At 54.8% G+C, this 17,299-nt stretch overlaps 1 protein-coding gene across 10 annotated transcripts in view; it reads right to left on the bottom strand.

The window, feature by feature from the left end:
- Nucleotides 1-17,299, bottom strand: part of EPB41L1 (erythrocyte membrane protein band 4.1 like 1) — a 97,384-nt gene that overhangs the window by 16,061 nt on the left and 64,024 nt on the right. For 3 of the 10 annotated variants that reach the window (XM_037043979.1, XM_037043976.1, XM_037043977.1), the window contains 7 exons: nucleotides 16,548-16,696; nucleotides 15,660-15,695; nucleotides 13,086-13,268; nucleotides 10,392-10,496; nucleotides 3,790-5,772; nucleotides 3,197-3,304; nucleotides 1,729-2,139 (listed from right to left, as the gene is read on the bottom strand). In XM_037043979.1, coding sequence (XP_036899874.1) covers nucleotides 1,729-2,139; nucleotides 3,197-3,304; nucleotides 3,790-5,772; nucleotides 10,392-10,496; nucleotides 13,086-13,268; nucleotides 15,660-15,695; nucleotides 16,548-16,696 — 2,975 coding nt within the window. The remainder of the gene's footprint in view (nucleotides 1-1,728; nucleotides 2,140-3,196; nucleotides 3,305-3,789; nucleotides 5,773-10,391; nucleotides 10,497-13,085; nucleotides 13,269-15,659; nucleotides 15,696-16,547; nucleotides 16,697-17,299) is intronic. The other 7 variants (XM_037043978.1, XM_037043980.1, XM_037043981.1 and 4 more) reach the window with 7 other exon arrangements.

The raw sequence follows: 17,299 nt of genomic DNA, 5'->3' as shown, positions 1-17,299 counted from the left end.
CTCACTTGGTCAGAGCATCATCCTGATACGCCGAAGTTGCAGGTTCAACCCCTGGCGAAGGCACATAGTAGAAGCAACCAATAAATATGAGCGGAACAATGAATCGATGTTCCTCACTCTCTCTAAAATCAATTTTAAAAATATTTAAAAAAGAATATCTACTATTCAATGAATATGCTTTGGGCCAGACCCCATGCTAGGTAGTTTCCCCATATACATAATGTCACTGAGTTGTGAATGACTTCAGAGGTTATGCTACCACTTCATTGGACTGGTTCTGTAGAGCAGAAGTCACACACTGGAGACCCATGGGGCCAGGCAGTGGTATGAACAAGTCGAGGGAGCTCGCCGAGGCCCGGGGTAAACCGGAAAGCACACAGGGTGCCACTCTGGATTGGCCAACTGTGGCCACGGCTTCTGAGTGACTGAATCTTCTGATTTTTTAAAATGATGTAAACGTTTTTTATACCGTTTTTTAATGATACGAAGAAATTCCTGGATTTCATACTCAGTATCCTAATAGCTAAATCAAGGTCAATGACAGCACATCTGCTGGCCAGGTCTACCCCGAGCCACCAGTCTACATCTTCTGCTCTAGAAGTCGTTAAGTCAAACGATCACTTTCTTCTGAGTCCTCCCTTGGGCTCGTTCACGGCTATCCACACAGCAGGTATTAACACGTGGGCTGAATGAAAGAACGAATGAAAGCTAGCTCGTCATCGGGCTGGGAGGGCGGTGAAGGCATTCTCAGGGGTAGTCACAACCCAGAGATCTAGCCGTTCCTTCAGCCAATCACCTATCAGTGCCTGCCACGTGCAGGCTTCCAGGAGCTGCCGCCTGGTGGCAGAGCAGACCTCTCAGCCACTAACCTCCTTGGGACACCACCAGGGGCAGAAGCATTACTGAGCAAGGGGACTGTGGTGGGGATAATGCTTCTGGTCAAGGCGGTCCAGAAAGCATTTGCTAGGGAAGTGACGTCTGAACTCTGACCTGGAACATGACACACTTGCACGGCCAAGAAAGGGAGGAAAAACCTTCTACACAGAGCGAGCAGCATGAGTGAATGAGCTCTTGTTTCAATGCCTGGAAGGCGAGGGTGGGGGGGTGGGAGGTAGGATAGGGCTGGAAGCGATGAGGGGGCAAAGGGACACCATGAAGAAAGATCCCCGGTGGGAAGGGCACAAAGCAGAGAGGCCCAGACACAGTGTACCCCGGTGTCCCCCCAAGTGACGGCGTTTCCCCTCCTCTGGGAGTTTCTGCTGCTCCCCCAGGGCCAGATGGATTTAGACTGCTGCCCCTTCCCCAGGAAGCCCAGGCCCCAGGGAGAGGGGTCTGGCCGGGATCAGGAGAAACCGTCCGAGTTTCAGACCAGGCTGTGGGGGCGCCTGCGGGCCGTCCACAAGCACGTGCTCTCTGCAGCACCATGCAACAGGGGCAGGGAGAGGCGGAGTCCAGGAAGACCTGACTGCTGCTCTCGCTTGACCTCAGGCAAACGGTGGGGTCATAGGGTTAAAATGCCAAGGAGTGCGCGTTAGGGGCAAACCGAGACGGCAAACATGCGAGCACAGAACCATGCTGTTCTGCGGAGGGGCAGTCATGCAACACGAGACACAGCTTCAGGCTGAGGGATCTGGGCTGCAGGCTGGCGACTCGGTCTTCTCGCGGGCGGCCCAGGGCCCTCTGAACATGCATGCCTGCCGGCCCGGTCTCCACGGTGCTCCACTGTACCTCAAACTGGGGCATATCCGGGGTGGAGCAGGCCCCTCGGTCGGGGCTGTCCTCCATGCCCCCGGAATCGTCGTCCTGGCTGGGGCCCCTCTTGCTGAGATCCCGGGAGAACACCAGGCCCTCCGTTTCTGAGTCACTCTTGTCTCGGTCGAGCTCAGGCAGACTTCGGGAGAAGTCTTCGAAGGCGCTGCCGTGGTAGTCGCCGATGACCGTGAAGTCGACCTCAGCCTCCAGGCTGGACGTGGAGCTGACCGTGATGCTGGAGCACTTACGCTCAATGGCCAGGTGGTTGTCCTTCAGAAACACCGCGTCCCTCTCCTGGTCCTGGTCCTCGTCTCCCGTGTCACTCTCTGGGGCCCTGGGACGAAGCGGTTTGACCTTCTCCTCCGAGCCCTCCCTCAGCCCTGCTCTCTATGGCCAGATAAAATCAAAGGAACAGGGGTGTGGAGTGAGAGGGGAGGAGAGAGAGAGAGAGAAAAAAAAGAGAAAGATGGTGAATGACAGAAGAAATCTTGGGGCCACATCGACGTCCCAAATGGAAGAGCAGGTCAGGAAACAAAAAACACACCAGGAGAGGTTCCTTGATGTCATAATAAGTTTAAAAAAAAAACAAAACCCCCCAAACTCCTCAAGAGTGGGGTCGCTGCTTTCCGAGGGTCTCCTGACGGTGGCAAAGCAGGTACAAAGCAGCTGTCCTGCCAGTTGCTTCCTGGACAGGAGGCTCCATCCAGTGCGTGGATCTGGGAGCTTGTCAGAAGCGGCACTGTACACAAGGCAGGGGTGGGAGCCCAGGGCCCAGGCCCATCCACGCAGGCTGGCGCCGAGAGACAGAAACCCAGGAGGGAGACCCAGGGACCAGGAAACCCAGGTGGGGGAGGCAGACAGGCTAGAGCCAAGAGCTTTCAGGACCAAAGAGGAAGCCAGCATGGTTTGTCAATTCCACTGAGTCTCCACGGGAGGGATCAGCATTGTCTTCAGGGAGGAACAGTGTGGGGTAATTCCTGGGAGCTGGGTGCAACATCAGGCCGGGCAGGCCGGAGGGGAAGGTTCTGGTCCCATCAGTGCAATTGACAACAGCAGGCCAAGGAAATGCCAGAGGGGAACCAGCAACTCTTGTCTGACAGGCATACCTCTCAACTGGACTGTCAGGGATCAAACACCACACACACATTTGGGGCTGCTTCGTGACACTCCTTTTTAAGACCAATCGAACACCCACCAAACATTTTGAAAGTGCTTGGCTTCAGGTTCTAGAGGCTCAGCGCACTTAGAGATTCACTTGCTTAACAAGCGTCCATGTGGCCAGTTTCGGGGCGGTTGAGAGGTGTGAGGACACGTCCAGACAAGCCAGAGTTGAGCTGACGCAGGAAGCACTGCCAGAGCAGGTGGGGATCTAAGGCAGCGATGCGCCCCGGCCAGGCGAGGGTGACTGGGTGGGTCATCGGGGGCACCCAGGGGCTGCAGAGACCTGAGGGCCTGAGGGGCTGGCGGATCTCAGGCACTCCCCTTTCCCGGGGGCGTTTGCTGCTAAAGTGGTGATGCGCTTCTCTTCCCTGAGGGTGTCTCTGGATTTGTTCTGGATTAGAGAGGATAGTTAGTCTTAAGGAGGCAGAAAGGTACTTGGCACTGGGACCGAGAGGCAACCACCAGTGAAGGAGGGAAACCTCTGGACTGTCCACTTCCCCAAGGCAGGAGAACCAGGGGAGGGAAAGGAATGAAGGAAGGTTGCTGGACAAGCCAAGCGAACAGGTAGGAACCCAGCAGGTGGGGGGCAGCGAGGCAAAGCAAGAGTGTGGTTTGCTAGAGGCTGTGCCACCTCCTCCGCTGGGTCTGTGTGGCCCTCGAGGGTTTTTGCGGCTAGGCTCACACAGGCTAAGCAGATGACCCTGCATTCTGCTCGCACTACATTCAGGCCCATTTAGGGAATAGAACTCACAGGGATGGACAAGCAGCCTCTGATTGCACTAATGATGAGGAGCCACTGAAACATGCTTCTAGAAAGCTACCCAGCATGCGGTGCTCCCCTGGCTCGGGGCAGGGGGTGGGGGGGCAGGGGCTCACGTGGCCAGCTCCCCCTGTAGTTTCCTCCAGCGTAGTTTCACAGCCCGAATCTGGGGACATGAGCTCGAGTTCCATGCATCCTTCCTGGTGGGATGTGGTAGAAACACCCTCCCTGAAGTGCCTGGTAGCAGGTGACATCGTTGAGGAAGAATGCGTGGCATTGTGGCCGGTAAGGTCCCCCGGGGGCTGGAGCTGGACGAAACTCAGGTCTAAAAGCTTATTCCTCTGCTGCTCTACCTGCCCCGGGGAGGCCTCCAGAGGCAGCTCACGAGGAAGGGCCCGCATTTCACCCTGGCTCACTCGACGGCTTTCCGCTCCATGGGTCTCGAAGATCCAAATTTTGTTGGCCACTGAGGTCTTGCTAATATCTTCCAGGGAGCCCTCGTGGCCCCCAGCCTGGAAAGGAGTCATCTTTGGCTTCCCTGAAGGGAGCCCCAACCCCAGGGGTGCAGCGCCCTCAACTTCCTCAAGGACAACTCTGGGCTTTCTGCTGGCAACGGGAGGCGCCTTGCGCTCGCCTCTGTACAGAGGTGCCACAGGCTCACCTCGGTGCTTGGGCTCTGGGCTGTCTCTGAGAAATTCAGGGGACTGTTCTCCAAAGGGACCCCCAAGTTGCAAAGGCTCTCCTGACCCAGGGGGTGCTGGGCTCAGAGAAGCTTCTTCAGGAGGTGACTGAGCCTGAAAGGAACCAGGAGAGGTTGGGAGGGGGCTGATCACCTCCGTCTGCAGAAACGGCATGTGAACCTTGCTGTCCTCTGTCACAGGTTCTCCTGTTTGCATGTGAACAGGCCCCCTGTCTTTGGGCAAGAAGTTGCCTCCGCCCAGTCTGGCTGGCTTCCACGGAGGGGCGCAGGCCGGGAGGTCTGGGCACACGCCCCCTCCTCCGTGAGGCCAGTGGTTCTTCCATCCTGCTGGGGGACTTTTCTCAGCCTTTCCCATCAACTCTTGACCCCTGGGGGCCTCTTCCTCCACAGTGATGGTGGATGCTGGGTGGGTGAACTCTCCTTCCACCCCCCGCCCCGCTCCTTCCCAGTCCTCAGCGAACATCTGCCCTGGAAAAGATCCAGTGCTGTGCTGCTCAGCAAAGGCCTCCGGGTGGTCTGCTCTTCCGTGGTTTCGGGGGGGCCCCGCCCCTTCCTCTAAGAAAGCTGTGTGGGCTTTACCTGCTTCATACGTGCTCCTTCTGGAAGCTGCAGGAGAGCCCCACTGGTCTGAGGAATTCAGCTGAGAGCTCTCTGCAAGCTCCTCGGAGAGCTCCGGCCCAGTCCTGCCTCTGGGAGGGGCTTCCAGGTGCTCTTCTCTCTCCTCCAGCAGTGGAGGGAGGACTTGGTCTTCAGTGTCTTCCTCTCCGTAGTTGAAGTAGAAGCTCCTCTCTGCAAAGGAAGTATCTGTTTCATCACTGGAGTCGGCTCTGGCTTCCGCCTGGGCTGGGTCCAACAGAAACGACTGAAGTCCTTCCTTGTCAGAGGCTGGAGAGGGCACATCCGCCTCAGCTGGCCTGGTCCCCGAGATGGTGGGTCTTTCACCACCCTGGAACTCCTCCAGCTCCTTCCTTCGCTCTATGCAGCCCTCCAGCTGCCCCGAGACCCGGCGCTTCCTGATGGTTGCCTCCCCAGTGCCCACCCTGAGCTGGGAGCCCTCAAGGGGCTTTTCTGCCAGAGTGCAGCCTGCAGCCGGAGAAGCCCCCTCCGGGCCGTCCCTGACCCAGGGGCCTTCCTCCCACATGGACTCGAAGTCTTCAGGGCTTGCGATCATTCTTCGTTTTTGCTGGGCGTTTGCTCTTCTGTCTCCCACCATCTCCTCTGTGGCCACTTCAACTTTGAACTTGTCCACCAGGATGTCCACCTTGGAGAGTCTGCCATCAGCAAGGATATCTGCGAGGCCTGCCTCACTTTCTTCCTGCTGCGTGGTGGCCACTTTTGGAAGACTGAGTTCTTCTGGCCTAGCGTACTTCCTTTCTATAAATACCCAATGCTCTGAACCCTGTGTTTCAATTGGAGCAAGAAGAGGTTAACGTGAAATATGGCACCTGAAGAATGGGTCACCTTTTCCCTCTACAAGAAGGAACCAATCTACCACCAAAAGGTCAACACGTCCATCCCCAGAACTGGCTGGGGAGAGGCAGGCATGACAATGCCCATCAGCCTCTTCCAGGCTCCTCCGCCCATCAAGGCACCAACAAGTTACTTGTCAAGTCCCCTCAACCACCAGCCCAACTTGGTAAAATGGAATGGGGTCTCCTGCTCGCCCCGTGTTAACCACGGGGAAAGCAAAGACCCATGGGTGGGCCAGGATTCTTCCTCTTCCTCTTTCAATGATCTAACTGCCACAGTCAGAGGGGAAAGTAGCTGATGTTACACGGAACCTTCGACTGTTAGAGCCCAAAGAACTCCTAAGACACCTTCAGTCCAATCTCCTCCTTGTGCAAATGGGTAAACATAGGCCTAGCGAAGGTCAGTGACGTACCCAAGGTCGCAGTTAGTTGATGGTAGAGTCAGGAAAAGAGTGCCTGATTCTTGATGCCTCAGATCCTGTCTAACTAATGGAATATGGAATATGCGTCCCAACTGTGAGCTAATGTCAAGTTGACAGCAAGCACTGAGTTAAGTCCCATAAGCCACGGCCTGAAATTGGGCCTTTCTGCAAGAACTTCTGGGAAGGAAGGAGATTAGAATGAGAAATACCAGCAGTCAGCCTTGGAGGTTGGTGCCGGTCACCACAGTGGCTTGAACAGCTTGAACTTTGCAGGGTTTGTTCCCAAAGAAACAGGTACCATGGCCTGTCCTTGGAAAATACCAACAAGATCCACAGAAAGAGTAGAGAAAGACTAACCAGAATACATCGCAGAAGGAAACAACCTAAAAATTCAGGTGTCATTGAGGGTCCAAAGTACCAACAAGAGGGCAGCGTTGCCAAACCGTTGACAGAACAGCCTCTGCATTCCCTGCAGCCCTTGGAACCATGCTTGGGAGGGAATGAACAACTTCTAGAATCATCCAAAAGCAAGAAGGCCATTGAGATTTTAATCTTACAGCCACTGAAAACTTCTTTACACTAGATCTTCATGGAAGCCTAATGTGTAGCGTGAATGTGGGGCTGCCCTAAGGTGCCTTCTTCTTTTGAAATTGCTGCTCTGTGCCCTGGCTGGTGTGGCTCAGTGGACTGAGTGCCAACCTGCAAACTGAAAGGTTGCTGGTTCGATTCCCAGTCAGGGCACATGTCTGGGTTGCAGGCCAGTTCCCCATTTCGGGGCATGTGAGAGGCAACCGATGGATGTGTCTCTCTCACATGTGATGATGTATCTCTCACAACATCATATGTTTCTCTCCCTCTTTTTCTCCCTCTTTTCCCCTTTCTCTAAAAATAAATTCATAAAATCTTAAAAAAGAAACAGAAATCACTGCTCTGAAGCATGACCCTCATGGTAAAGATGTGGAAACTGAGGCCTAGAGAAGGTAAGCACCATGTCCCAGGTCAGAGAGTGAGCTAGTGGCAAAGGCAGGCCTGCAGGCAGCCTCTCGCTCCAAGCCCTGTGAGGTGCGTCCCAGGAAGAGGTCCCCAAACTGCTCCCGACAACAGGCCTTGGGCTCCAATTCAGGTTATGACTTGGTGAGGAGTCTGTCAGATGCCGTAAGATCTAAAGGATTCTGAAGGATCAAGGGAACAGTGTATCTAACCTCTTACCTCTACTCCCCCACCCCATTTCAGCAAAATCTCCAAGACTGTCAGGGAAGCAAACCTCACTAAGAGAATCTTGCCAACGGAAAAAAGCTATGAAAGGAAGGGGAAGTCCCAGATCAAGTCAGGCGCGGGTTCTGGGATTTCGCTTCAGGTTGCTGAGCCTTCAGGACAACGGCACCTGAACCTTCCCAGAGAGAAGTGCTCCAAGAGTCTCCAGACGTCAGGCCCCCTTTCTCCTCCACCTGAGAAGCAGGTGTCTTTAGCTGCTCCCATTTTGGCTTCCACCAACATCCTCAGCGTGGAAGGATGGCCAGCAATGGCCCGTGAACCCCTTCTGGGACACTGATGCCCCAGGTCTAACTGGAAACTAGTTTCTAGGAAGCAGAAGCCTCCTGGGCTGAGTGGGGTGGGAGCTGGCGCAGAACAGAAAGACTAGATAGGAAGAGAAAGGGAAATATACCCATGTTTAGTGACTTTGTGCCAGGGAATGTCAGCCCTTTGTCTAAGTCAGCGGTTTTCCAACTTTTTCATCTCGTGGCACACGTGAACCAATCACTGAAATTCTGCAGCACACCAAAAAAATGCAGTTTTTGACAATCTAATGGAAAGAATAGGTATAATTTTGATTCATTCACACCAGATGGCTATTGTATTGGCTGTTGGCATGTTTTAATTTGATCACCTAAGGGAAACGAGGTCAGTGCCCCTGACTAAATAGTCAGGTGCTGCATATTTTTAAATTTCTCATGGCACACTGGTTAAAAATTGCTGGTCTAAGTTAGTACTGTATTTTTTTGGACCATAAGATGCACCTAGGTTTTAGAGGAGGAAAATAGGAAAAAAAATTTTGAAGCAAAACATGTGGTAAAATATTTAATAACATAAGTAACATAATATTTCACCAAGGTAATGCTACATTTGGATTATAAGACATACCCTCCTTCCTCCCAAATTTGCAGGGGATAGGGGGTGGGGGAGAAAGTGAGCCTTATGGTCCAAAAAACACAGTAAATTTAATCCACGTGGCAACCTGTGACACGCGTGCTGTTCTCCTTATTTCAGAAGGGGAAAAGGGGCCTCCCAGCAGGAGGTGATGGGCGCAGTCAGCAGATGACAGTGAGCATTGAGGGAAGACGAGGTTCTGTTTCTAACAAGTGAAAGGAGGTATGTAGGAACCTACTTTCCTACATAAGGAAAGACTGGACAGAAAGGAGAAACGCTTCACTGGCACCACAACACTGGCAGAGCCGCAAGGAGCCCTAGGGATTAAGGATGGAAAGATGTCAGGGGCACTGGTCCCATAGCCATTGTTTCCACTGAGCTGAGACCCACAGCGCCCCTCAGAGCCTGCTCAGAGCGCCCTCTGCTGTCCGATGGAGGCACCGTGGAAAAACAGCCACGGGACGGAAGCTGGGAGCCAAGTGGATCCCATTCTGCTCCCACACAGGCTACTGACAAGCAGAAAATCTCCAGCCAGGCAGTTGTGCTGACTCCAGGCCTCTCAGGCCCCACCTGGAGCTCTGGGTCACATTCTGGGCCCAGAGGAGGGGTCCAGGACGAGAAGCCCTCTAGAAGCTATGTCCTGGGAGAAACTTGAAGAAAGAGGGATGGCTTCTGCTCAACTCCCAAGAGCCTTGAGAGCAGGTCTAAGGGGCCTGGGGACAGAGGGAGGCCCACAGACAGGTGATTCAGAAGGTCGGATAATTCAGTATGAAAACTTCACAATGGAAGACTGAAGACAAAAGGAGCTACTGTTAAGGACAGGCAGAGCCCCCTCCGTGAAAGGGGCCAGATGGACAATTTTCAGGAACGCTGATGAAGGCCGCAGGTTGCCCCCCACCCCAAGTATGGGCATCTGTCCTTGGCTCTAGGGCCATCTCTGTGCTCCAGGGTACCAGTGCTGCCCGAACCTTGGCATGCTCCTGATTCCTGTCCAACTTCTCTCAAGAGAGTGCCCATAGTCTTGTCTTTATTTTTACAACAGGAAAAATTCAGAGTAGAACTGTGATTTATGTTTTACCACTACTGTAGCCTACTAGTGTCTCTTACATGGTTCCTGCATGTTTTTGGCAGCTACGCAATTCTTCTCCGGGAGAGAAAGGCGCGTGCCCTCACACTCTGTGCCAACAGAGGAGGGTCGTATGTCAGGGGGAAGGGAGTTTCACCTGGATGATCGGTTAGTACCTTCCAATCCTGACAGTCCATGAGGTGCTGGCAAGGAGGGGAGATGCGGCCCCTGTTCCCTGGGCCTGGATTCCACCTGGCATCCGTGAGTGCAGGGGCCCAGCAAGTTCCCAGAGCCCTTGACCTGCTGCTCTCCTGGGCGCAGACGCAACACCCTCACTTAGGACGCTTGCATGACAGTATCTCTGTAACCCCAAGGACACTCCTTGGAGCAAGATGCCCAAGGAGTATCTTGTCTGGAGACCTGGAGTGACCCAAGTCCAAGTGGAGTTTAGAGAAGAGGTGGGATGGATGGGATGCCATCCTCCAAGCAGCCATAGCTAGACCTCACTCAGGCTTCTGAACAGAAACAAGACCTTAGGGCAGAAGGCCTACAGGGGCCACGCCCTCAGATTCCAAGCTTAACAGGCAGAGCCTGCTTTTAGGGCCACTTGCCTCTGCCTGGCCTCCGGGGAGATCATCTCTGCCTCCCTCTGAAGCCAGAGGTGACTCCAGCTGTTCTATCTTCCCTGAATGGTTTCAGTCCCGATTCCTGGGACACAAGAGATGAGGAAGCGGCCTGCCCTTTGTGGATCACTAGACGGGGATGCTCATTTGTCACAGCATGGAGACAATGTGGGCTACCCACTGCCCCCACGTGCACGGCAGAGTGTGGCCCACGCCCCTCACCCCAGAGAAAGGGGTTTCTTAAGACCATTAGGGAGGTTCTGGGTAGGAGGGGAGGTAATGACAGTAACCTCAGGAGATGCAGCGAGGCTTTTCTGAGTGAACACTTCCAAGCCTGTGGCCGTCCCAGGCTCAGGTGCCAAATCCTGCTGAGAGGTGTCCTGGGTCCTCTGGGACTGCAGGGGAGGCCCAGGGCCAGAGGAAAGGGAAGGAGGGAGGCAGGGAAGGAGAGACAGAGAGGGGAAGAGAGAGAGAACAGGAGAGACACACACACAGAGTCCATAAATAGCCCCACTTTGCAAATCCCACATCCTTAGGGTTTACACAGGGGGTCAGGAGGGGGCTGCACTGTGGGGCGAGACCGGAAGGAACTGCCCCTCCAAGCCAGTCAAGGGGTCGGCTGCCAGCAGCACTTTCCCCGTCACCTGCCTGTTCTCATTCAGGAGGTTTTGAAGCCATGTCACTTGCACTCCGGTTCCAAATCTTGTCTGGGTGTCTTTACTTTAAACCATGGTCCAATCCTATCGTTCGGGTCTCAGGCCCTTTTAAGAAGTTATCTTTGACTTGGAAACCTGGGCTTGGCAAATGGGAACTCTTCTCTATAGTTTGGGGTCCCTATTTTGGTTTAAGTTCCTCCTGCTTCCCTCTTGGCCCAGATGAAACTCTACAGTATATGAGGAAGCTCCGAGAAAATCTGGGTGAAACCCCCCGCAGGACAGCCCTGCAAAGACCATACCTGGAGCAGGAGTTCTCGCCACCATCAGCAATGGTCTCATGACTGTCCACACCCCCCGGTTTATAAAGTATGTTTATATCCACTATTTTGCTCAACCTTCCCAAATACCCAACCGTAAACAGTGGCAATTTTGGTTCCCTTTAGACTGACTGACTAGCCAGTGAGGCTCAGAGAGGTGAGGTCACTTGCCCAACGACTCAGACCAGTCCCCAGAGAAGTGTCCTTGCATCTCCTAGATCTTCAAGGGCCTCTCAATGCTCAAGGTGAGCTCCTCCACCAAACTTCTTTCCAGCAGTGGGCCACACTTTTTGGGACAGCAGTGAGAAGATAGGCAGTGGAACAGACTCCACGCATCTTCTAGCAGTTCCTGCTTCCACCAGCAGGGGGAGCACCCCTCAAGCCAGGCTGCACTGAGGTCTGCCCAACGCTCCAGAGCCCAGTCCTGCAGGGCTCATCTGATCCTCCTCTGCTGGAGTCCATCCCTTTCAGAAGTCCCTGCACCCCACCTCACCGGCTTCAGGACTGAAGAGAGACCACACAGGTCAAGTGTCTCAGGGCAGGAGTGGGGCATGTAACTGGATCACTAGACCAGCCCCCCAGCCCAGTTTAAGATGACCACAGAAGCTCTTGGCAAATGCAGAGATGTGCCCTCCTTCCATGGCACTGTCCCAAAGGCCCCCAAGTCATCCCTAGCTCTGTGAATCGCCAGCCAGGGAGCTACCACAGCAGCCTCACTGGACGAGGCCCTCAGCGACTCGGTAGGGTGTGCTGAGTCAGCGGAGCGCCCTGCTCATTCGGTTGTGGCTGCATCACCCAGTGTCGAAGCATTAGGGGGCAGCAGGCACGCAACTGACCCTCTGTCTGGCCTTCACTTGGTCTGGTCTTGTGTCTAGGCAGCTGTGATTTAATAGCAAACGCAATGCCTGAGACACAAGAAAATCAGGTTCTGGCTCCTCGTCAATCAACTATGACACTGGAAAAGTTCCTCCCTTCCTGGGCCTCAAGGCCCCATCTGTGAAGGGATGACCTTGAGCCAAGAGGGTTCTGAGGATGCCTTCAAAGTTCACCTTCTGAGTGAGACCCAGGACTCTCGAAATGAAACAGTAAGTATTGAGCACCCGGGTCTCTGCCGGCCTCTCCATGCCTGATCTCATTCGCTCCTTACAACATTCCTAAGAAGCAGAAATGTTGCTTTATAACCTCTACCTAATGGAGGCTCAGTGAGGCTAAGTCACAGGCCCAGGGCCCCCCAGCCAGCAGACAGCAGAGCCAGAGTTCAAACTTGGGAGGTGAGTTGGAGCCCAGTAAGCAGCAGCACTACGGAGAAAACACCCAAGTATAAATGGGGGCAAACTCTGCCAAGATGTCACAGTGCTAACAACGACGAGTTGGGATTATCACCCAGGAATTCTCACAGCCCTGTCTTTCTCTTGCTCAATTGCTTTCCACTCTGACAGGCAGGTCGTGTGGGATCCTTTTCTGAGGCAACGGGGGTAGCTCTGATTTTCCTGGGGGACCTATTTCCCCTCCAGTGGCCTCCGAGCATCCTTCTGAGAGAGAACACTCCTCAATCTGTGCTTTTACAACAGGCACGCAAGGGTCTGGCCACTGGACAGAGCTACCCTGATTCTTAAAGTTTGGTGTGCATGGGAACTGCCTAGGGCACTTGTTTCAAATGCTGATTCCAGGGCTCTGTTTCCAATATTCTCATTCAGGAGGTCTGACGTGAGGCCCCAGAACCTGCGTTTCTAACAAGCACTCCTTCCCCATCACACTCTGGCTGATGGAAGGGGAATACACCAGGCTACTTTGAGTTTTTCAGAGTGGTCCCTGGGACTGCAGATTCCAAAGGTTAGTGACTTTGGCTTCCTCGGCTTAACCCGCCACCCTAACCCCATCATCCCCGTACGCAGCAGCAGTGGGGGGGGGGGGCACACAGGTGTGGAGGCTGACAGTGAGTCAGCTTGCAGCAACCTTCCCCACCCCACTTACCCAAGGCCCCCCTCGAGGGGCTTGGGGTGAGACCTACCTCGCTGGCTTTCTCAGGGGTGCCCTTGGGGGAGGGGGAGGCGGGCGAGGAGGGCAGCCTGCGCTCCCGCTCCCAGTCTCGGTCCCGGTGGATCAGTTTGCTGTTGGGTTCCTTCAGGGTCCTCTTGAGCTCGTTGATGCTGGCCTGGTGCTTCAGCAAGACGTCCTCTGGCTTGTCTAGGAACTAGGGGTGGATGGAGAGGACGCCATTAGAGGACCAGCTCCTCGATGGGGTGCGGGGCGTGGTGAAGACGCTAACAGTCACCAGTCACCGTCGTCGCTGTCCTGTATCAGCGAGGTGAGTCCCATCCATGACCCAGTGTCACTCTCACAGCACCTCTGCAGCCAAGCAGGGCCAGGATGTCAGCCCCAACAGATGCACAACACACGTGAGATTAAAAAGGGGAGACTTGTGGTCAAGCGCCACCTTCTCTTCTTCCCCCGTTTGGCTCCTGGCCTTGGAGCCCAGACCCAACCAACTCCCACAGGTCTGGGCAAGTTCCCTTTGGTGCTGCGAGCCCAGTTCTAGGCACAGCGGTGGCCTCCCTTCACTCACAACCAAGGTACAGTGAGCACTTGCCAACCCTGTTCTCTGGGCAGCTCTGGCCCCCTCCCTGGCCTCCCAGACCCTGGTCCCCACCTCTGACCAAGACTTGAGCCACTGTGCTTAACAGGATCCCCAGTCTAGGTCCCTCCTGGCCCAAAATATGTTGTAATCAAGCCCTGTGGGGCCCTTCTAAAGCCAGGGACATCCAGTAAAATGGGCTCTGCTCCTACACCAAGGACCAGGGGCCAGAAAAAGATTGTGCTCAGTATTCTCTGCTGACAGCCACTACCTTTCCCAACTACCCTGGATCTTCCAGATACCTTGTGGGTACCGAATCAACAGCAGACAGGGTGAGATGCAGCCGAAGAGAGAGACTAGGGTGGTGTGGGGTGTTCAGGAGGATCAGGAGAATTACAGACCAGGAAGAAGAGCAGTAAGTCCAAGGCTGGACACAAGAACTGAGCCAGGTATAGCTGGAGTCATAGGTGTGTTCCACATTAAACTGCCAAGTTCCAGCTTTGGCCAGTGCATCGTGACAGTGTAACCTGCCCTTAGGTCACCTGAAGTGCAGCCCTGGCACAGGAGGTGACAGTGACCTGTCAGAGCTGCTTGCCTGCCTACTTCTGGGGCAGGGCGGTGGGCTGGTAGTCCAAGGACCCTTATCTGTAAGGCTGTTGAGGATTCATGTCAACTCAATTCAGGGCAAGAAATGGACAGTCTAGCTTATCAGAAACTCAGTTCAGTTGGTTCTAGAACTACTTGGAAGGTAAGTTTGTGCTCAGACAAGCTAGACTCTTCCCCCGGGGTTATCTCTGGCATCCAAGGGTCCACGAGGATGGATTCCGAGGTGACCTTGGAAAGGCATCCGATGCTACTGGGACTTCTGCTTTGCCTCTAAACACCTGTGTGTCCCCCTGGCACCCCTTCATGAGCTGAAGGGGTGCCAACTACGTCAACACGATCTCTGACACAGACAGAAATCCAACCTGATGGAGTTTGCACAGGGCATGCATGGGTTTGGGCTACAAAGGACCCGAGACATGTCTTGTGACCGTCTGTCCTGTACCGGCTGCTGCGGCTGTGTGGGCGTACAGTGTTCCAGAAGGCCAGAGCGGGCAGCGGAAACCTGAGATCCTCGAAGGGCCTTGGGGAAGCCTAGTCCAAAAGCCTTACTTGCAGATGGGGAGCTGGGGCCTAAGGGGTCATCCCCAAGACCCTCAAAGCATCAGTCACAGACTCAGGGCTAAAACCCAGACCACCCTACTCCAAGGCCAGGCCCTTCTTACTCCCTAGCCTCAGACCCTTCCCCTCGGACCCAAGAATAAATCCACTTCTCTTGCAGTGGAAGCTCAGGTGAAGAGTTGGAGATGGTGTGAAAGGGAAGGAGAAGTAGCTAACACAGGAGGGATAAGCTGAGAGAAGCACCAAGGGGAGAGGAAGAGGCGAGAAGGCAGGAGAAAGGGAGCAGGCTTTCCTGACAGAGCTGGAGCAGCAGCAGGCCCCGCCCAGGGGGAGGGACAACAGAATCTGAGAAAATACAGGTGTGCTCTGAGGCTCCTCCCTCCCACCCCTCCCACAAAGTTGCCAACAGATAGAAAAAGAAGCTTGGGGTGAGGGGACAAGGGACACAGATGAAGAGATGAACCAAAGAAAGGGTCTGAGGGCAAGATGAGTTCACTGAAAGCACAGAATGGCCTGCAAGGGCTGGGGAACAGTGGGACAGTCAGCAGGGACCAGGGGCAGGGAGGGAAGTCTGGGGAGGCAGAGTGGGTCTGGGTAGAGAGGGGGGTCAGGAGGGAGGGGAAACACTGCTGGGGGTGGAGTCTGAGCAGGATGCTAGAGAGATGAACTTAACAAGAGGGGCTGAGGGTAGCTGGGTGGGGGATGGGCCTGGGGGAAGGTATGGGGAGGAGGATGGCTAGGGAGCAGAGATGAAGCTAAAGCTGAGGTGGCACCAGATGAGCCTGGGATGGACTGTGGGATGGTGACAAATGAGCTGGGTAGGTAGGGGCAGGTCCCATGCAGTACCTCCTGCTTGTGTCTCGGCGTGGTTTCCTGCTCCGGCTAGCGGGCATGGGAGGAGGGAAAGGAACCAGTAGGGTCAGTAGAGCCAGTGGATTAGAGACACCGAGACCAACCTGGTCCAGCAGGTAGGCCAGAGCACTCTCACCCAAGCAACAGAGGCCAGGGAAGCTGGGTGGGCCCCCCACGCGCAGTGAGTGGTCAGAGGTGTGGGGTGTGAGACGGGGAGCTGGCCCGGGGAGGTGAAGAAGCGGGCAGGAGGACTGGAGGCAAAGTGAGCAGTCAGTCACGCTGAGCAGATGGAAGTGAGGGTTCTGGGCATTCCTGCTGCTGGCAGTCAGCATGTGTGCTCGGGGACCTGTGCTCCCAGTGGGCTGAGTGGTGGAAACACTCCACCCGCGTGTGCAGGTGCCCACGTGCAGGCTGTTTGAAAATCTGGGTGCGTGACCCAATGGGTGAGGGGTGCACATCTGTGAGTCTGAGGCCATGCGTGCCTGCACAAGAGTGTGCACAGGTGTGTGGGAAATGTAGGCAGGTCACAGGAGGGGGACACTTGTGAGGCCCCGCCGAAACACCCCATCATGCTCTGGGGGAAAAGGGGGCTGTGCAGATTCAAACTGGAGTCAAAGGGACAAATCCAGAATGGGCCAGAGGAGGCTGGAGCCCCCTTGGGGACAGTGTGCTACCTACAGGAAAGCAGAGCAAAAGGAGGGTATAGGGTGGGCAGCACGCCCCCCATACCTGGGCACATCCAAGTATTGAACATGACCCAAGGGCAAGGCCCTGAACATGGTGCACCCCACAGCAAGGGCACTGGGCCACAGCTGGGGCACCTGAAGGCCAAGGCCAAGGCTAAACACAGGATCAGAGGGTATGAGAAAGCCAGGTTCCTACCTTTAGCTCCTTGATCTTGGTGGGGGTCCTGACCTCTCCCTCCTCAGCCTCTGACCGCCGCCCCCCAGACTCGCCATCTTCCTCCCGCTTGTCACCATCAGGTCCTGCGTCATGGTTCTCACTGACCGACGCTGGGCGGGAGAACTCTGCTAAAGGGGCAGAAACAGCCAGGCGGCGTGTGAGACGCCTGCCAGGTGCACTTGCTCAAGCATGCACTTCCACACCCCCAGCACACTGGGGACAGAAGCCAGTACCTAACTGAAGTGAAGCAGCCTTCCCCAGGTCACGTGGACTGCCTCCAGAACCTGGGCCCCCTCCTGATATCTACAGTACCAGAGCCCAGATTCAAAGCTTGAATCCACCTCTTTTTGGCTGTGCAACCTTGGGTAAGTTACACAACCTCTCCAGGGCCTCGGTTTCATCGTCTATACACAGTACCTGCTTCAGACAGTTGCGGGGAGCAGTAGAAACAAATAAGCCAATGTGTATAAGTATTTAGAGGGGTGGCTGGCACAGAGTGAGCCAATTCGATCAACGTTGGCCCACAAATGTTGATTTTCTTGTGGCGTTTGCGGCAGAATACTAACTTGACTGCTATTGAACAATACACAGACACCGTGAGGGGTTAGCCCAAGGGGACCCCTGCAATAACGACACCTCTCTCACTTGCTGGCCTTCTAAAGCACTTTTCTGAGCAGGAAAGAAAGAAGTGGAATTACACACTTTACACCAGGCTCTGGGCATAGCCCAGA

Source organism: Sturnira hondurensis, unplaced genomic scaffold (genome assembly GCF_014824575.4).
Source record: "Sturnira hondurensis isolate 20B ecotype Veracruz unplaced genomic scaffold, ASM1482457v3 Scaffold0004136, whole genome shotgun sequence".
NCBI classification, from domain to species: domain Eukaryota; kingdom Metazoa; phylum Chordata; class Mammalia; order Chiroptera; family Phyllostomidae; genus Sturnira; species Sturnira hondurensis.
Note: the sequence above shows the minus strand (reverse complement) of the source record. Positions and strands in the feature narration are given on the sequence as shown.